The sequence below is a fragment of the Pyrus communis genome, chromosome 8 (assembly GCF_041283825.1).
Source record: "Pyrus communis isolate YQ-2024b chromosome 8, ASM4128382v1, whole genome shotgun sequence".
NCBI classification, from domain to species: domain Eukaryota; kingdom Viridiplantae; phylum Streptophyta; class Magnoliopsida; order Rosales; family Rosaceae; genus Pyrus; species Pyrus communis.
The window spans coordinates 7,672,485-7,693,048 of NC_142572.1; the positions used below are offsets into that span (position 1 = coordinate 7,672,485).

General features: G+C 37.0%; 3 protein-coding genes across 7 annotated transcripts; 1 reads left to right on the top strand and 2 right to left on the bottom strand.

Moving 5' to 3' along the window:
* Positions 1–6,294: 6,294 nt before the first annotated feature.
* LOC137717290 (E3 ubiquitin-protein ligase RING1-like) lies at positions 6,295–8,954 on the top strand. The gene is made up of 2 exons (XM_068456597.2): positions 6,295–6,763; positions 8,093–8,954. The coding sequence occupies exons 1-2, from the start codon at positions 6,388–6,390 to the stop codon at positions 8,722–8,724; spliced, it is 1,008 nt and encodes a 335-aa protein (XP_068312698.2). The 5' UTR covers positions 6,295–6,387; the 3' UTR covers positions 8,725–8,954.
* Positions 8,955–10,439: 1,485 nt separating this feature from the next.
* Positions 10,440–14,879, bottom strand: LOC148694693 (uncharacterized). 5 transcript variants are annotated; one of them, XR_015964986.1, is made up of 8 exons: positions 14,125–14,284; positions 13,843–13,892; positions 13,346–13,429; positions 12,143–12,299; positions 11,739–11,881; positions 11,563–11,661; positions 11,247–11,384; positions 10,440–11,025 (listed from the first exon to the last, which is right to left on the bottom strand). XR_015964986.1 is itself a non-coding variant. In XM_088698148.1 (7 exons), exons 2-7 carry the CDS (start codon positions 13,843–13,845, stop codon positions 11,310–11,312), a joined length of 561 nt encoding a protein of 186 aa, XP_088554274.1. In that variant the 5' UTR covers positions 13,846–13,892; positions 14,324–14,872; the 3' UTR covers positions 11,068–11,309. The 5 variants fall into 5 exon arrangements, 3 of the variants coding, with proteins under 3 accessions (XP_088554274.1, XP_088554273.1, XP_088554272.1); XM_088698148.1 differs by lacking the exons at positions 10,440–11,025; positions 14,125–14,284 and adding an exon at positions 14,324–14,872 and having other exon boundaries at positions 11,068–11,384; XM_088698147.1 differs by lacking the exon at positions 10,440–11,025 and having other exon boundaries at positions 11,068–11,384; positions 14,125–14,283.
* Positions 14,880–18,878: 3,999 nt separating this feature from the next.
* Positions 18,879–20,002, bottom strand: LOC137716809 (ethylene-responsive transcription factor ERF014-like). Its single transcript, XM_068456182.2, has one exon. It carries the CDS (start codon positions 19,877–19,879, stop codon positions 19,148–19,150), a length of 732 nt encoding a protein of 243 aa, XP_068312283.2. The 5' UTR covers positions 19,880–20,002; the 3' UTR covers positions 18,879–19,147.
* Positions 20,003–20,564: the final 562 nt, after the last annotated feature.

Consider the following 20,564-nt stretch of genomic DNA (forward strand, 5'->3'; position numbering starts at 1 on the left):
CACGCCATTACATCACTTTAGTATATATCAACATGTTTTTATTTAATATTTGAATTTTGCAGCATCAAGGTTCATGTTCAAATTAATTTCTTCAGCTACATGATTGACTGAAAGGGTGCCCTGTTAGCTACTTCTTGGTGATGGTTGACACACTCCTACCCAGAAGTCCACTTGGATCCTGAATCGAGTTGTGCTGGCCGACACCTGGAAGGTGACGAAGCCATAAAATGTGGTAGAGTGTAGAAAAAGTGAATAAATTTGAATCTAAAAGTGTCAAAGTACCAGAGTGCGCTATGAGTGGGAGTGAACCCATATCACACGCGATGTCAGAGCATAGGTAAGGTACAGTAGTGCGGGTAAGAATCATACCCTTAGAATTATCCATCAATACTAAGATTCGCCATAGATTCTTGTCGATACAAACTCAGCAACTAAAACCTGGAGGGCACCAAACAGAAGGTGTGAGTAAGCAATAAAACCAAACTTCCCAAAATTATTACCTCTCTAAAAGTAATGCCCCTAATTGTAAAACCCGTATCGTTTTCCATAAGACAGTACAACATATATACATATATCCAAACCATACTCAGAAATGACCAAAACCACGGTTTGCCATCAACTCCACCATACATTAATAAGTAGGCCAAATGAACTAAATCAATACAAAGTGATATATCAGTCAGAGTCATCTAAAATGACGTGTACAACTTATCCATATCTCATCAATCATGGCTAGCATATAAGTCGGAGTCACCTATAGTGACCTGTACGACTTATCCATATCTCATCAATCCTGGCTAGCATATAAGTCGGAGTCACCTATAGTGACCTGTACGACTTATCCATATCTCATCAATCATGGCTAGCATATAAGTCGGAGTCACCTATAGTGACCTGTACGACTTATCCATATCTCATCAATCCTGGCTAGCATATAAGTCAGAGTCACCTATAGTGACCTATACGACTTATCCATATCTCATCAATCATGACTAGCATATAAGTCGGAGTCACCTATAGTGACCTGTACGACTTATCCATATCTCATCAATCCTGGCTAGCCAATAGCTCAATAAGTATAGGTGCACACGAGTCGGAACCACCTAAAGTGGTCTGTACGACAGGACTGGGTGTAAATAAATACGCTCAAGTGCTACGATCACGTTAAGACTGGGCGAATAATCGCGGGTCACCTACGAGTCAGAACCACCTAAAGTGGTCTGTACGACAGGACTGTGCACCTACCTTGAATCCAAGGTGAGCGTAAGGTACGGGAGGTGAACATCACGTGAAGGACTGTGCCCTGGCCACGGGCGGGAGTACTAACACCGGGGTGCAGGTTTATGAGCTATACTATGTCTTAACACAATCGTACTCACTACCATCACTAACATCAACATATACTCACCTGAAGCTTACCTGGGTGTCCTGCGTCCACCTTTGCACTTGAAATCATTCCCAATAATTATATGCAAGTAGTATACATATGGATATACCATGATGCAATCTAAAACTCAACCATGTTGTAGCATTTTCAATTATAAACAATACGGTGTGAAATGTACAATCAATAACGCTCTACTCTCGAACTACTTATTTTCAGGGATAATTATCCATAATAACCCAATTAACACTATTTAACTAACTAATTCACAAAACTAAAACCTGTCTTTATCAATTTCCTTCGCATTACTCAATTTCCCAAATAAGGCTTTTGTCTCAAATATTTTATGGCTGCATCTAACCTCTCGTTAGACTGCCTACGTACCCTAGACAGGAATCAAGCCATTCATAGTTCATATTGGTACTTCAAGCATTCACAATAATTATATATGAAAGTAATATGCCTAATCAATTTAAAAGTGTCGATAGAACTCTCAACAATATGTACGATAAAAAGGAAAATATGCACTCACCTGGAGTCCACGCTATGATTCTCTAGCGCACGCTATGATTCCCTGTGACCAATTATCAAATCACATCTCAGAACTCTTACCCGTAGAATATGTAATTCACATAAAACACAACCTCAACGACATTCTAAAATAGTTTGAGACCCATTGTCCACAAGTTAACCGTCGATCTTTGATCGATGGTGAGGTTTACAACCCTGTATAACTTGACCCGGAAGATCCGCATATCAGATTTCCAATCCGCAACTCCCAACGATCCAAAATATGTTTCTACAATAACATATTAAAATTTCATTACAATCCAACGGTCAGATCTCCACCAATTGCCTAAAACAAGTGGCCGTGAACATTTATTTTACTAACTTACAAATCCAATTCAGGAAGATCCGTAAGTCGGATTCCCGATCCATAAATTCCTATGATCTTTAAATATTACGTATTATAATGTATCCAGTTTTGGTGACGATCCAACGGTCGGATCATCGATTCACATTTTTATCAAGTAACGTATCGTAACGAATTTAGGTTCCAACTATCAACCTACGTCATTCAAATGACAAAACTGAATTCAAGACATTTAACATAGCCTAAAAATAGCATTGGCGGCCCACTGGCCACGCGCCGCCGCACGCGCCGCCGGGGGTGGCGGTCGGCTGCCCCGACTCGCCGGAAAATCCAACTATTTCCAAAAATTCTCAAACTTCACAGAAATGAAGATCTCAGTGAGTGGAGAAACTTTAATACCTGCCACGAAGTCCAAAAGTGGACGGAAGATGGTCAATTTTGCCTACAAAGCCGACGGGTGCCTAAAACTTCCCGACGTCGATTCGTCGTCCACGGTGGTCCAACGGGGTCAAGGTTGGTTGGGTTTTGCTCCTGGGATGATGGGCTACAAAGCCCAAGTGGTGGCATCGGCCATCGCTTTGCCGATTTGCCGGAAAATCGAAAAGGGTGGCCGGAGCACCATTGATTTTCGTCAACTTTCGTGGCCTCAAACCGCCTCATACCATGGTTAATCAAGGTGGTTCTTGGGTGGGTTTTGTAGAGGGGAATGAGAGCTTCAAGATGGTGGTGGTGGCATCGAAAAACTCCACCGGAGTTGGCCAAAATCGGCCTTGGAAAATGGATGGTCGTGCATGTCGGGTCACGATTTTGGGGGAGCTTTCCCATTTTTTTTTTTTCTTTTCGTTTCTTCCTTCTTTTTGATTGGCTGCCAACTTTACTTCTTCTTTCCTCCCTCCATTTTCTGATTGGGCTTCCCCCACAAAGTGGGGATTTAATTTAAATAAACATTAAACCTTGAATAACCAATTTCGAACGTCCGTAACTATACCGTTATAATCCGGACTCGCAAACGGCTTTCGCCTCTGCGTTCACATCCACGAGTATTATGAGAATATGTTAAAAGAATAAGTCATACGTCTCTCTAGACGATGCTCAACATAAGTCAAAGCCCTTACCTCTAGGGCAATTTAGTAAATTCACGCTTTTAAAATAAAATAAAAACGTAAAATTTGGAACGGGTTGTCACAATGGTCCTGCCGTCACACTTTTATAAAATGATGGTGGTAAATTCTACGCTTAAATTTAAAATATACATAAAGTTGCCTTTTAGTATTAAGATTTAGTGGTAATCCTCTTCATTTGTAAATGAGAGGTCTTATATTCGATTCTCACTAAAGGTGAATTTGAACAACATTTTTGCTAGCCTATTATGAGGCTAAGCTCACCTCCTTCCCTATTAGTGATAGTCTATTGTGAGTCAAAATCTACCCCTTCTTATTTAGTATAGATAATATTGTTTGTTAAAAAAAAAATACAGAAAGTTATTATTTAATAAAAAATAAAAAAAACAACTGCATACATATACATATATATATATATATATATATATATATATATATATATATATCGTATAGATGGTCATTAGGGGAGGGGGCGGGATTTCCATTTAAAAAAAAAAAAGTGATTAGTTGTAGGGTTCACACCATATTGAATTTCAACGTTCGAACCATCTATTTTTCAAGCTACATCTCATAGATCGTCCTTAGAAAAATATTAGTCAAATTGAAAATATTTGAGACATCTAATTGAGTTTAAAGAAATAAACGAACACTTTGTTTTATAAGAAACAATAAAACTTCACTGTGATAATTATATAGGCAAAATGATTTTGGATTGAATCGAATTTTGGTAAGGATAATCTAATCGAAAATATCCGTTTCGGATTGTTAAAATTTGATGTAGAATGAATCCACATCTCCTTGTTTTTTTTTTTTTTTTTTTTTAAATAATGAGGATCCCTTTCCTTACACACACACACACACACACTAAGTTTATGATATTTTGAATTGGAAGTGCTTGATGACCATGAACTTTTGGCGAAGAGTAGGTTTGCATTATTCAACTGCATTTTTTTAGGAAAGGGATCCTCTTTGGATTCCTTCCTCCTAATCCATCAAAGTGGGAGATCCGTACCATTCAAATTTGATTTAACTGCTGAAATTATTATAACTTTTAAAGTGGGCCCCTGTCGTTGGATCAAATTTCAATAGCACGGCCAAAAAAAAAAAATTCAATAGCACGGATTTTCTTATTTGATGAATTAGGAGAAAAGGATTCTGAGAGGATCTCTTTCCATTTTTTAATATGTTTCTTTTGGTATTTCCTTGGGAAACAAGAGACGAAGCCAGACGTTACACATATTAAATGGTCATGCACAAACATTTATGATGAATATAACCTTTTTTTTTTTTTTTTTTTTTTTTTTTTTTTTTGTTTGAATGAGTAGAAAAATAGGTATATCTAAATTATTGTCGACCATTCCTCAACATTTTCATTAAAACAACTAAACAAGTGGAGGAAAGAAATCTTAGTAGAGTAAATTGGTATTATATCTCCATTTCATAAGCATAGAAGATTGAAAAGGTTGGACTTCAATGAATGACAATTTCAATATCAAATTATTGTAGCTTAATCTATTATGTGATTTAGCTATAATTTTTTGCTCTTTAATATAAATTCATTGTTGTATAAATACAAAAATTTCAACTAAGGGCATGAGTTTTTTTTTTTTTTTTTTTTTGAACAAATGATATTATCTATGCTACCGGGAGGGGGGAAGTGGTGGGCTAAGCCTCACAATGGGCTATCAATAATGTGGTTCAAATTTGTATTTGGAGAGAATCGAATCTAAAATCTATTACTTATAAGTAAAAAGTAATACATTAGACGGTAGTACTAAGTGGCTGGTCATATGTGTTAATTAGTAGTTTTAAAGAAAGTTAAGGTTTGAAGAGTTAATAATGACGGTGCAATTTTATAATCTGAGCTCAAACACTAATTATAACATTGTTTTGTTCAATTGAATCTTCGTTGGTTTCATAATTATAGTCACTTTTATCTCGTGGATGAGACCATGACTTGTAATTGGATAGGTTTTTCAGTGTGCTCGAAACACGGGACATAAAATCACATGTTGTTATGCAATTTGAGAAAAGTTTTTTTTTTTTTTTTTTTTTTTGTCTTTCTAAGTGTCCCTCCAACTGTACTACGACATATGGTATTCCGTCATGTATTCCCGACACATTGAAAAATCTCTCCTCGTAATTGTAAATTCTTTTCCACTGAATAATGTGTCTTTAAACAATATTTGATCGACCGATCATAGGGCTTAGTTATCGTTTCATATCTCATTTTTGGGCTAGTAATTCAAACAATGGCCCAAGTCTGCAGGCATGGCCCATTTTCAAGTCCAGTCCACAAACATAAAACAATAGGCCCAAACAATAAAAATCCATGCTCATCCCTTATGACGTATTTTAACCATATGTTATAATCAGCAGAAATGTTCATTTTCATAATCGTAATCTTTTTAAAACTTTCTGAAAAAAATCAATCAAATCGAAAATCATTTAAACATGTATATGTATAGAAAAAATCGAAAATTTTACTATCAACTATCAACTTTATGATAAATTATCTATTTATTTAATACATACAAATTAATGACCAAACAGTATCCAATTTAATTGATTTCTTGCATAAGTGATGGTTAAACAATGATTAAGAAAATGAAATATCTAATTATAAAACATGAAGAAAAAAATATATACGTTAATCGCAAACGACGGACAAGGTATCGCAGCCATAGGTGGATGCAATATTTCTCCATCAAGAATATACTCTCTGACTACGAAACGTCGACATATGCATCGTTGCATGCATGCATGATACTCATCCCTTTCTTTGTGAAAACGAAATTGTGTGAAGCCCCCTATAAACCCTACAAACCCACAAAGCAAACTTTAGATACAGTTCAGAATGCAGAAATAGAAGGAAAGAGGATTGCTTTGTGTACCCCAAAAGCCATTCTTTGTTTCATTTCCATCATTTCTCCTTCATATTCTTCCCAAATAAAACCCTAAATTTCCATCAGAATCGTCAATATTTTTCAAAGCTCCCAAAACTAAACATGTCTCTGAGTCCACCTCGTTCGAGGGACATTAATAATGACAACGGCACCACACCACTATACGGACTCTACTGGTGCTACCATTGCAATCGGACGGTGAGGACTGCCTCCAACAACCCATCAGAGACAGTCTGCCCTCGTTGTTTCGGGCAGTTTCTGTCGGAGTTTGACATGTCGATTAGACCTAGACTTCTCGTAGACTACACCAGTTTTGATCCATCCCCGGAAGCTCGTCTGCTCGAAGCACTTTCCCTCATGTTCGACCCGCTCATGAGGCCTTTCAACCGTGAATTATATGACCCGGAGGCCGATTCCAGAGGACGTCCATGGTATTGGCGACGCCACCTTGGCCATGAGGGCAGAGGTACAGGTATAGGTACGTGGTCTTGAATTTTGATAGTTGCAGTAATTTACAGTTGTTCGTACATTATTAATATTTGATCAAATATATGTGCGTCGATGTTATGATTATCGACCAAATATATCCAACATGAACAAATTCAATAGTAATGCACACCAACTATGAGAATATAGGTCCATCAATAAGTTTTTTTAACGGTTTAAAGCCGTTTAATTACGAAAATGTTTGGCCCAAGGAGGTTTATTCTTTTTTTTGGAGACAAATTAGATTTCGACATATATCATATACCTTTTGTTTTACAGTTTAACAGAAATATTCTGGTATGTGTCAAATTATGATTAGAAGTTAATATTACTACAAATGACCCCTTATATTTAAAATCCAAACAGTCCATACACTAGCGGAGGCAGTTAGGACCTACATTAGTCCTAGGCCTACCCTGACTAAAAAATAAAAAGAAGATGGTATTACACCTATTTGTATTGCTTTGCAACCCTTCTCAACAACTAAAACAAATCCAATCATTATTTATTTTTCATCCAACAGATCCCTTCCCAAAATTAAGTATATATTTTAAATGGTTATTTATCATAAAGGGTGGTGCTATCCACATACATTTTTTTTTACCTTCCATACACTCTTTGTTAACTTATATTCTTTGATTTTCTTCAATACATTTGATCCAACGGCCAAAAATTGAGAGGCGTGTGTGGAAGGTAAAAAGAGGTATGTGGACAACACCACCCTTTCACAAATCAATAACATTAAATTAAAACCCATAATTCACTTTTAATTTAAAAAAAACCATCTTTCACTTATGCACTGGTAGAGTTATTCCCTATTCTTCTTGAATTTGATATATTTAGTCATTCCAACTCCCAAATTTATTGAATAAAGAACAAAAAGGTTTGTAATACTCTACTATTCCTTTTTTTTTTCTTTTCAAAACTCTATTATTCACCATAAAACATTTGTTTCTATTCTATCTCACCTCTTACTTGAATTTTAGGGTTTGCAAAAATTTTGGTAATTCTCTCTATTGAGATTAATAATTCATTCAATAGTATAGATGACATGATGCAACTGTTTCAATGAAATTTGCCAAGAATAATTTTGAATACTATAAATAGATAAAATTATCTATGCATATGTTAATTTTGACTACTTAATTATTTGGATATATATTATGATGTTTTGCATTGTAATTTTATAACCACAATTTGTTTTTTTTTTTCCTTTTATACTTATGTGAGGCGCTTCCTCGCAAGAAATCCTGGCTCTACCATTGAGTTCATATGAATTAGCAATATTTTTTTCGACACTTGACACGTTGCTTTGAAATAGAACCTGAAGTTCAAGATTTGTGGACAAATAGGAGACGGAGGCGGCGCAACCCTAGCTTTGATGGTAGAGAAAACTGGGAGGCAGAATCCGACCCTCGTACTCAAAGCCGTCCCAGGAATTTGATTATAGTCCGGCCCGTGGAAGACCCTTCTAATCCGGTGGGGCCCACTTATAGACCACAAGAAAATCCAGTACTACCTGTTCCACGTGGAGTCGATCTAGGAAACTACTTTTTCGGGCCGGGCCTTCACAGACTGATCGAAGAACTAACCCAAAACGACAGGCCCGGCCCACCTCCAGTACCTGAAATGGCAATCAACGCGATACCAACTGTGAAAATCTGCGAGGTCCATTTGAGCAATGAGTCTTGTTGCCCAATTTGCATGGAGGAGTTTAAGATTGGTGGAGAGGCGAGGGAGTTGTCATGCAATCACATATACCACAGCGATTGTATTGTTCCGTGGCTGAGGCTCCACAACTCTTGCCCGGTTTGTCGGGTCGAGATTTCGGTATATGGTGGCGGATTGGTCGAGTCGGGGGGCTCGAATAGTGGTAGAGAGAGGCGGACAAGACGGCGTGTGAGGTGGAGTAGGTTGGGATCTTTGTGGCCATTTCGATCAAGGTATCGTTGAAACGAGCCACAAGGTGATAATGCTACTTCTACTTCCACTTCTAGAGTTGGTTAATGTTAACGTTAAATTATTGTTTCTATTATTTGATTATGAAAAAAATGTCAAGTTATGAATGTTATACATAATTGTGATAACAATGGGAATGGTTGTGATTCATTTGTATTCATTTTTTGCTTAAACCATTGTACCTCTTCCAGTCACAAAAATTAAACAAACTATTGCAACTTCAATCTCTTTTATGTTAATTTAGTGACATTTCATCTCGTACTATGTCAAAGTTTTGAATTTAAATTTCCCGAAACAACAGTTGACTTGTTTTTCATCTTGTTTTCATTTATTTGTTTTTTTTTACTGGGATTGAAATGTTGTAATTAAAAAATACTCGACTTTTTAAGTGCGGCTAGCATCTTTTACACATTAGTACAGAACAAAAGATTTATCCATACCATCATGTTTGTAAAAACAACTGATTCTAAAATGAAATAAATGAAAAAAGCAACATGTCATGTCAATGGATAATTATGAGAATATTCTTGTTGGGGCTCAAAAATATCACACACCAACCCAACTAAATCTCAAGGCCCAATTGTCATGCAAATCCTACATTCAAGCCCAATCACACGCCAAGGGAAGGGATCGATGAGGAATATATTTACAAACATGCCATGTCGTGCCATGCTCATGCCTATTCATCATGCCATGCTTCCTTCGCCACAAATCATGGTAAGCCCAAGTCACATATTCGGGGCTTGCCAAGTGGATTGGGTGTGGATGGTTACGAAAGGTTATCGGGCCTATGTGGAATTGGGGTCATGGAAGACTTTGAGCTACGTGGGAGCCCAAAGATCCAAGCCCATACCCTTTGTATTCACGCATGCATCATTGAGAGAGAACTAGCCTAGTTTATCCCTTTCCCTAGCAAGCCAGCCCCCCTTGGTAGATTCTTACATTAAATGTATGTTAAGCCCAGCAAGTCAAACATTTAATGTTGACTTTCCCTTCCTAGCCTGCACAGACAACCAAAGCGCAAAAGCCATGAAGTGTGCTACCAGATTTAGTGCTTGCAAAAGGCCACCCTGGGAAAGCCACGCCTTAGGAAGTAACAATATGGCAAGTCTCAACAGTGCAGTTAGTTTACACCAAAATGGGAATAATAGGATAGCTAGGGAGAAAGGAGGGGAAGACCAAGCCACAAAGGGATATTCTCTTGAAACCTAGAGAAGAAGCTTTCACTTACTTAAGGAGGGAGAGAAGCCATCAAAAGGGGATTCAGAAAAACAGGGAGGAGGAGATAGAGAAAATGTAGTGAAAGAGAACCACCTAGGAAGAAGCCCAGAAAGTTCCACTTAGCCCAGAAGCCTACTCCAAGGCCCAAGCATCACCATCCATGCAACCTTAATAATTTCCATAGGTTTGCATCAAACATCTCAATTATTAGACACCTTACTATCACCCTAGGAAAGCCTAGATTATCCAGCAAAGAATGACATGCAACCATGCAAATCCCTTCTCTCTCATGTAAACTAACAATCTTCTAGCTTCCGCATCACGTTTCACTTAAGCAAGTCATTATTTTGATCATTCATGCTATCATCGAGCCGTTGATGTTACCAACGTATTTCCCAAGGCAAGCTAACTCTTTCGAGATATCCCGGAACTTGTTACGAATCCGTATCAAGGGAGATAAAAGGATATTCTCAAAGCCTAAGTCCACGTCGACCTAAAAGTCCCCCAACAATTCCATTCTTACTAAATAGGTCCAAAACCTTATTTAAATTGTTTGAATTCTTGTTGTGCAATAAAATAAAATAAAAATGAAATTGGTCGAGTGAATAAATGGATAGAGCACTGCTACGGTTCCAATTTTAGGGAAACAAAAAGTCCTAAAGAGAAATTGTATTTTGATGCAGCTGATCCATGGTGGAGTTCTTGCCTTTTTTGTAGTCCTCAAAAGTGGCTGTTATTAACATTGGCTGTTATTTCATGTTTCAATAAATTTGGGTTGTAATCCTCTGCGTCCCTACGATCATAGGCTCATCTCTATCTCCAAGGTCAGCATAAATCTGGCTTGATCGAAATTGCTTAAAATCAAACTGGTCCGTGTTTTAACCGTAATGACACATCTTCAACCAAACGGAACTCAACGCTGCAGCAGAAACCGTACACCTTCAACCAAAATACTATCCATTGCTCGACATTATTTGTCTGATACTGTCGTGAATGTCTTAATTATGTATGTGTACATAACCGATATAAACACTTCTGCATAGGTTCATGTTATCATCCTACAAATAAGCTGTTCTGTCATCGGAAGACAACGTACTGATGAGCTGAAGTAATAAGTCAAATGCACTAGCCAGATTTTGTTATCAGCATCATAAATCGTAAACACGAAACACACTCGCAAAAACATTAGTTTTAGAAAGGAAGCATGTCATAAAGTTTTAAATGGTCACATACCTATTCTATCAAATGTAGAAAAGAGCATTCGAAATATAGCAGAGCATAAAAATGATTCAAACCTAGAGCAATTTGATTCTGCACTCTCTTGCGACGGAGAGTGGGAGAAAGAACTCAAACAATCGTCAATATGTACGGTGTGGATAATGGCGCTTGCCAGCAGAAAACCCTTCAGTATATGCGGTGGATTTAAGGATCATCTGCAATAAGAATGATCTCGTGATTACGGATATGAACAATTGTTTCAAAATCTTCCGAGAACTGGATGTACACTAATGAGTAATGACAGTAAAGAGCATACACACTTAACAGCTTTTTATTAACTAGATAATAAATCCTTCCTGATAAAACATTCAACTGATAATGCAAAATGCTTACAAGGGTTCTCTCAAAATCTTCTCGCAGTCGGCTTCTGATACTATCTGATACCTTAGTTCCCAATTGTCCTTCATGTTTCGCAATAGTCTCCTCGGTGATCTGTACGACTTGATTTCATGTGCCTAATAAACTACTGCTAAAGTTGAAATTGGAGAAAAGCATAGTATTGTTCAAACCTCTGAAAGTAATAGAGAAGATGTTTTATCAAGTAAATCTTCAACCAAACTTTGAACATGTGTTACGGTCTTCGTCACATTTACACCATTGACCTGTTTGTCCTTAGTTCTTTTTGCACTAGTGGATGGCTTAGAAGAGTTCACTGCATCATGAAAGAATATTTTACTGGTTAACATGAATGAAAAACAGGAAGCCCAATTTTAACATCTCCACAATCCCCAAACAAAAAAAATGCTAATATCTCTCTGAAAAAATGATCGGAAACGAGCTACGTAAATGTAGAAAGTACCATAACAGCATGGCAACTTTAATTATCATAGAACTATACTAGGAGAATTTATCGTGGAATCAACTCTCATTGTATTTCTATATTTCTGCAGAGTGCAGTTTCACATGACAGCACCTGTACTTGCTGTTGATTTGTTATCCACAGAAACTTGAATTTCTACATGACCTTTTGAGGAAGTTGCTGGTTGTGGAGGGTCTGGCAACACCATGGAACCTGACGGAACAAAGCATGCAAGATCAGGCGGTTGATCCTTCCCAACCGATGGGTTAGCCTGCATGAGACAAATAATTTTTGATAAAATGATTCAGTGTTCTTTAAACCATGGAGACAAACATAAGTCTCATTACTTCCCAAGTCAACATATGAGGGGTCTCTCCCAATTGATTTTAGAAACTTGTCAAGATCATGGGTACTAAGTGCTGGAAACAGAAATTTCGTCACGGATCAGGGGTAAACTTATTGAGAATGATAACATACACAACTTTTTTGAGTAAGAAACTAAAATTTTGTTGGAACATATATTGATAGCAATGGAAATTCTTTTCCGGAATAAAAACCATAAATCAAGTATGAATTTGTTCAGTTGCAGAATAGTTAAGATAAAACAAACAAAATAAAATCCATTACAGAGAATCCAAAGGCTCATATCAGGCACACACATAACTCTTTAAGACGTCCAATTATTTAGTAACAAGATGTCCAGTCTTATTACTCCGGGAGCTCTCAACAATTAATGCCTGATTAAACACACTAATGCACAGAAACACAAGTGTGCACGGACACAATACAGATGCACACTTGTAAAATCTTCGTTGACTACACATCATTAAACTTATTAAGTAACACTGCTTCTGCAGATATCTTGTTACCAAAGTTCTATAGATCTAGAATTATTGCCATACCCATGCTTCTTATGACATTATTGTGTAAGCCACCAAAAAATGAATTGTTGCTCCAATGCTCATATGAATTCAACCAAGTAAAATAATACGATAAGACCAGCAGAAACCTTACAATTGAAAGTAGTGGTTCTTAGCCTAGACTATTCCAAATCTATCCCAAATGACAACAAAATTCCTCAAGGTAATTGCGAGCAGTTAACTTGTAACATTATGCTCATGCTATAGCCACAAAAACAGACATTCTGGGTAAGACTACTCATATAACAGTAGTGTACGAGGTTTACAAAAATGAAGAATCCACAAGTAAATTATAAAGCAACATAAAACTTCAGGAGAATTATAAGTACACACACAGAATTTTCGAAACAGATGAGAAAAATATATCATTTCCTCTGATTCAACCCTTATCACTTACAGATTGACACGTCATACGATAAAGGGTGGAAGAAGCACCGCTCCTGACTTTTAAATTTGTGATCCAACAACAGAGGAGACATGGCTTCACGAAAAAAAAAAGAAGGCAGAAAAAGCATAAGAGAATTCACTCAAGATTATATATGAAAGAAAAATGATTACAGTATCAACATGTGCAGGCGAAATAACATGACTTCGGGTGAAAAGATAATTATTTCCACAACCTAAATGATAAGAATGGTCACGATTTAATTTTCCAGAAAACCAAAATGGTAAGAATTACGACTTTATTCAGTTGGTCATTGATCATATGGAAAAAGCAGAGGCTATACAATATAAACCACATGGTAAGGAGTAACTGATTTAAATCATTTCAAAAGATAATTAAACTACTTACATTCAAGGGCAAGAGTAACAAATTATAATGCCTGAATAGAAAATATAGAAAGAAACCTATTGTTTATTTGGATATCAATTAAATGAAAGAGTAATGCATACCATCCCGATTCATTCACCAGGGAAAAAGGCGTAACGCAACCCAGAGGGACCTTGCAACAAGAAACAGAATCAGAACAAATGTTAAAAACAGAATCAGAAAGGCAATTACACACATGACACTTTATGATATAGCATAATTTCTTCTAATGAACATATGAAATACAGTCCGCTAAATTCGAAAGTATCAGGTGAAACGCCAAGGAATTCTCGGAAATCAAAGAATTAGCATCGTTTCTAATTAGATTGAATTGACAGTTAAAAAGAATATTTGCATATGCCAACCCGAAGTATTTCTCCAAGTGCTGCTTCAGGAGCCATTCTCAAGCCCCCTTTTCCCAAACGAAGCCTCACAGATAGAGCAAATATTCCCCTTCGCTGTCCATTGTCGTGTTCTAATTGATTCTTAGTTTGAAATTCCTTTGGTGCCCTTCTACCATTGTAAAGTAGAGAGAGAGAGAGAGAGAGAGAGAGAGAGAGAAACCTTTAAACGGGCAAGCAGCTGTTCTTCGGAGAGACCCATGAGTGCTTCAGTACAGGTTTTGCAGAGGCAGAGCAATGCTGAATGAGTGGGGGAAAGAGTGTGTGCAGACAGAAGACGGCGATGAGACGCAGAACCGGATAGTAAACTTAAATTGGGAGGCTTTCTTCCCTCTCTCGGAACCTGAGAAAGTAATTTGGTGTTCTTCGACTCGGAGTCGGGTTGTCGAGATTTTTTAATCAAATGGGTTTTATCGGTTGGATCAGATTTTAGACAAAAGAAAAATGATGTAATCCACATGGAAAACAAAGCCCATAAGGTGTGTAGGATGAGCCCATTGGTGATTGGGAGTGAATGTGATGGATGGGGAAATGCTGCATACTCTTTGTTTTTCTCTACATTTATGTTTATTTATGATCCAAGGCGCGAGCATCTCGAACGCTGATCGATTTCGATTCGCAGGCGCTGGCCCTAGACGATGCTGGTGGTGGTCGCAAGCCACTAGAGAGAGGGAGATGAAGACGGAGTAGAGTGACGGTGAATTGGAGATGGCTGTAGGGAATGGATGGGACAGATGAGCTCACGAGAGACTCAGAGATGAGTCAGTCTATTTGTTTGACTGATTGTGAGACTGAGAAAATGGTAGAAAAGGTTGGGGTCGGGGGCCCGTTTCTCCTAATTTTTGGACTTGCCTGCCCGTCCCGTCCCATTTTTTCTTTGAAATATTTGAGCCCGCCCCGATCCGCTTGGACCTGCACCGACCAGCAGGTCCACGATCCGTTTGCCCACCTCTACTTCCCGGTCCTCGAAAGGGTAGACTGTCGTGGCGAAGTCACAAATTAGTCATTTTTATTAAGGAAAAAAAGCAGTTAAAAGCACAAAATGTATCATAAATTTTGATGTCATAATGTATGTGGTTGATCTCTAATTGCTCTTATATATGTCCACAGGAAACTCATGTCATGGTACAGTTATGGTTTATGAATTCTTTCCTTTTAGTCCTTCCAAGTTTCTACTAACCTGTACACATTGATCTCTTTGTGATTGGGGCCATTTTACTTTTAGCGGGAGACGAATGCCTTGGGGGCAATTGGAATCGATGCTTATACAAACCCAAAAAAAAAAAAAAAAACACTTTCGCACTATTTGCTTATCTACTTGTACAAATTCAAGAAATTAGTTTTAGAAAGAAAGCCTCGCCGCCAAAGATGCAGTAATTAGTTTCAGCTTTAGGTCTGATGACAAGACCTTCTTCACCAACGCTGTCACATCAACAAACTCAAGGGACTACCTATCCTCGAATTTTAAGCAATGATTTCCACAAATTTAGGACAAGAAATGGAGTCGTGGGTGTCTTCTTTGGGGCTGTGTATATGGTTTCCATTCTCGGACCCTCAAAGCATCGTCTTCTACATCGGACAACATCCTCTAAAGTCACTACAAAGAATGCCACTATTTCTAGCAGCAAAATAAGCGGTGCATCATTTATTTGGCCGTCCTCTTCAAATAAGTTTCAACTGATTTGAGACTTCACCACTATTTAGCGTAGAACGCAGTTTATATTCGATATTTTTCTTAAGGCATGATAAAAGTGTTGGATATATAAAATGTCTCAAGGCAACTAAAGTAGGTAGTCGGCTATATTATACGCTCCCATTAAGTTAATTAAGCTTGAAAGCTCTACTTACTCAACTTTAGTTCACGAATAGGCATATGTACGCAGCATTAATATACATTTGTTAGAGTGCTAATAATACCTCTCAATATTTTAACACATATCTCTAATGATTAATTTTCTGTTGTCCATTCTAACAGTGTGTAACACAATTCAAATGGTAAGCGTAGCCTAAGCTTACATTGAGGGGGTGGGGGAAGTAGGCTCACAATGGGGCTAACAATAATGTGGTTCAAATTCGTCTTTAGTGAGAATCGAACCTAAGACTTCTCACTTACAAGTAAAGAGAAATACCACTAGACCGTAGTACTAAATGGCCAAACTTAAGTTTAAACACTATTCAAATCAAGACATAAACAAAACCCCTGATATTGATTCTCAAAATCTAAATAATAGACACATAAAATAAAATAGAAAGACAGACAAACCCCCTGGAATTAATCAATTACCAACCCCCTATTTTTTTTTTTTTTTTTTTGGGTCAAAAATCAATTACCAACCTTGATTTTGTCCTAATGAGGCCAAGCCTAAAAGGCTAAAACATTGAAGTTATGCCCATGTTGGATCTCACCCATGAGGCCACACATTGAGCATCATAATCCTTTTAATTAAGAAAAAAAATGGCATAATCATTTTAATTACGAAAAACAAATTGCATAAGCATTTTAATTAAGAAAAACAAAGGATATTTTGTTCTCTTAATCGAGAAAACTTTCGGTAGTTTGTCATTGAATCGTGCTGTTCAGCTTTGATTATGCTGAAAATTTTCAGAGCCGATTAACAAACGACCAAAAACATCTCAAACAAAGAAAAATGGGATTTAAAACAAGTTGAGCCAAATATAAACAAACACAACAATCTCTAATGCAATGTTCATAGAATCATATGCCATTTTATACTCAATGATAGTACCAATTTTATTTTTATTTGGTATAAAAGAAAGAAAACAACTTTCTTTGGATTATAATGTAATTCCAACCCTGAATTATTAATTCAAAGTACATCTTTTAATTTTTACATGATGAACCAATATAGCATATATACTTCCAAAGAGTAGAATCCTGCAGAAAATACAACATAAAATCTGCTTCATTATGCCAAACAATGAACCTTTTAATATCAACAAAATTCGGGCAACAATAATATATAGGACCATGGAAATTTGGGATTAATATTTGAAGCTTTGTAATGAGAAATCACATGTTGTCTCGTGGAATGTAGTTTTAGAAACTTTGTCATTTAGGTATCGTTTGGTATGCAGACAGGACGGGACGGAATGGGATGGGACGAGACGGGATGGGACAGGACGGAACGGAACGGAGCGGGAGCAAAGATGCCCTCGGATGGAAACAAGGAGGAAGAAGAAGGAGATGGAGAGGTTATAGTTTTGTGTTCCACGGATGTGGAACGAGTCGTTCCAAAAGGGTGAGGTGGAACGAAAATTCACCCAAAACTCATCCCGTGGAACAGCTCGTTCCACCCGTTTTAGGCGCACCAAACGTGGGATGGAACGCCTTGTCCCACTCTGTTCCGTCTTGTCCCATGTACCAAACGGTACCTTAGGGCTATCATGTGGCTCAAAATATTTTTATAAATTGCAGTAATCCAATGTACTCGCTTAATTCTGAGGGCCCAAAAATGCCCATATTTTAATATCCAAAGGCAGAAGGGGTCCTCATGAAGTGATGAGTCACTCCTCTTAACTTATGAGGAATTCACATATTTCCAAATTTGTATGGCCCAGAGAGAAAATTGCGAAGAGGCCAAATACAGTGTGAAGGGAGCAAATGCGTATGGGATCCCACGCTCTCAACCACTGCCCTTTGAGGGCAGATCATGTGCAATCTTGGCTCAAACCACTACTGCTTCAAAACACTTGACCAGATTCAAAAGTTGATCACAGAGTATCAAATTTGTCGATTCAATCTGTAAAGAAGTTGATTAGACACATACTTTCGAAGGCATGTCATTCTTTTAGGATGAAAAAAAATGACTTGTTCGTGGGATTATTTTTGTCACGATACGATGACAAAACAGTTCAGTTAAATATGATATGTATTTAAATTTGATTATGACCGTTTTTGTTGTAAATGTGTGTTATCTTTTAGCTAGACTATTCCACACTCAGAATAATCACATACTTACAAAGTTTGTATTGTCGTACTGTTAATTCAACTATAGTTTCGAAGAAAAGTTCACATGATTAATATGGTAGTTTGATAATATTAGTAGATCTAGACTATCTGACACTTAATAAGTTTTTGATCTTTTGAATACTCATTAATAAGAATCTAGTAGTATATTTGATGTGTTTATTTGCTTAAGTTCCAAATTAAGTAACCCAAATGCATGCTCGTCACTGTTTATCATATGACTAGATGCAATTAAAGTCATGGGAATTGGGTCTAATACAAGTCTTTGTTTCTCTAATCACAGTGATTTCCCTTAGGTAGAATTTTTTTTTTTTTTTTTAGGAATTATTACTGGCACTCTAAAATCTCATTTTGTACTCCAAACTTTTTATAATTAGTAAAAAAAATTACATTTGTAAGAAGTGTATAATAAAATTCTTGAAGTGTTAATAGCAGTTTTTTATTTTTTTTTATTTAATCTAATTTTAAAAAAGAGTACAAAATTGTTCCTTGAGCTGAAAACAAATTCAGATGGTTTCAAGTCTCCACAACCCTCTCCTGCTCTTGTTCTTTAATTTGTTCCAACTGAGATAGGCATATCTGACATCTCCATAACACAATAAGTGAGTCTCCCACATGAGACAAGATGCATAACATGTGACATAGCTGAAATTGGAAGAAATTAAAATTCAAAATTTCCACTCCTTATTCAATTAAAATGTATGTAAGACCATTGACAAGGTTTCATTAATAATAATAACAATAGTATTACACACTTAATTTTCATTAACAAATACATAAATACATAAATACAAATATAATATATTAGAAACCCATGTGAGATAGAGTCCAAAAAGATGTCTCACATCTCTCCATTTGGAATTTCTAATTCACCTATCTCATTCACTCATATAGAATGTAAATAATTTGTGTCACTGTCAGTAAAATCTTTAAACAATGGCTTCGAAGATCATGAATAATTGTGATTAAAAAGAATATAATAATTTTCATCGTCGTCGATCAGCAGAAGCTCCACAAACGAATGTCACTTTCCTCATAAAAGTCATATATCATAGGTGGCTGTGGATCCAACAATGCCCCATCGAACATTTGGTCAAAGTTGTTCCATGAATCCATGCTAGGCATTGGTAATTGATCATTTGCTTGATCATAGTAAGTGGGAGTGTAGGACCCCCCAAATGACCCCACTAGCAATGACATGTCATCATCGATGAGGTTAATGGACGGCGAGGACGACGTTGATGGCGACGAGACCAGAGACGGAGACGAGACCAAAGATGAAGAAGACGAAGATTGAGGAGGGGGTGATGGTGGACAGGCAATGTTTGCGGTGGTGGTAGCGGCATTATTATTGGCAGCGGCTGCAGCCACTCTTTGGATGGACTTGGGGGACATGACGGTCATTTCCAGGGGGATAAAATGTGAGGAGGCAGTGGTGGGGAAGTTGAGGTTGGCTGAGGAGCCCTTGAGGCACAGTAGGGCAGCATCGTAGGCTCTTGCCGCAGCCTCAGCTGTCGAATATGAACCTAACCATATTCTTGTTTTTTGGTTTGGGGCTCTAATCTCTGAAACCCAAGAGCCCCAGCTCCTCATCCTCACTCCCTTAAACTTCTTCTTCTTACATGCTGAGGTAGAAGAAGAAGAAGAAGAAGAAGATGGAGACTTCGATGTCATTTTCGACGATGTCATCTCTGAAGGCAGCTGAATAATCCTCTGATCTGTCTTCACCATTGTTACAATGGAACACAATGCTTGATTTCTTGATGGAAGATGAAGTTGAAGGTGATTGGCTGCCTCTGTGTTTCTCTTCTCTCAAAAGTTGTTAGCTTCTTCGTTAGTTTCTTGTGCAAAGTGAATGAATGAATCAACTCAAAAGAAAAGGTTGCTGCTATTTATAGATGTTGATCTCTAGTCAAAAAAGGAAAACAGTATGGCTCTATTGTTAGTTAATTAATATATTATTGAAAATGGTGGGTGACAGATAATTTCAAGTTTGTACAATTAAAATAGAAATAAAATATTTTGTATCCTTGAAGTTACTTTCCTGTCGTATTGCAGTCAAAGTAGGGTTTAGTTTCACATGGCCCAAAATTCACAAATTCAATGAAAAAAAAGTACTAGTCTTCCAACTTTCCATGAAGATTGTTTGCAAGTTTGTGAGGGTTTTTACATTAGGAAATTAATTACTTCTACTTTTTTTTTTCTTCTTACACATACTTATGCTTATTTTTGACATTTTAATCAATTCAAGTATAATAAATCAACAAACCACATAAATAAGGATTTGCGAAAAAAGAAAAAATGTGTGCCAAAATAATTTTTTTTTTTTTTTAGACCAGTCGATGTAGATTTTATAATGATATATTGTTGGTTAGATTTGGAAAAAGAAAGAAAATGATACTTATATTTAAGTTTT

Excerpts from the sequence above, each read along its gene's own strand:
- LOC148694693 (XM_088698146.1), bottom strand. The coding sequence starts at position 14,620 with ATGTGGATTACATCATTTTTCTTTTGTCTAAAATCTGATCCAACCGAT. Across the intron at positions 11,662-11,738 it reads CTTCTCTATTACTTTCAGAG|ATCACCGAGGAGACTATTGC; the intron begins GTTTGAACAATA and ends CAAGTCGTACAG. Across the intron at positions 11,385-11,562 it reads AAGATTTTGAGAGAACCCTT|ATGATCCTTAAATCCACCGC; the intron begins GTAAGCATTTTG and ends TTCTTATTGCAG.
- LOC137717290 (XM_068456597.2), top strand. The coding sequence starts at position 6,388 with ATGTCTCTGAGTCCACCTCGTTCGAGGGACATTAATAATGACAACGGC. Across the intron at positions 6,764-8,092 it reads GGGCAGAGGTACAGGTATAG|AACCTGAAGTTCAAGATTTG; the intron begins GTACGTGGTCTT and ends GCTTTGAAATAG.
- LOC137716809 (XM_068456182.2), bottom strand. The coding sequence starts at position 19,879 with ATGGTGAAGACAGATCAGAGGATTATTCAGCTGCCTTCAGAGATGACA.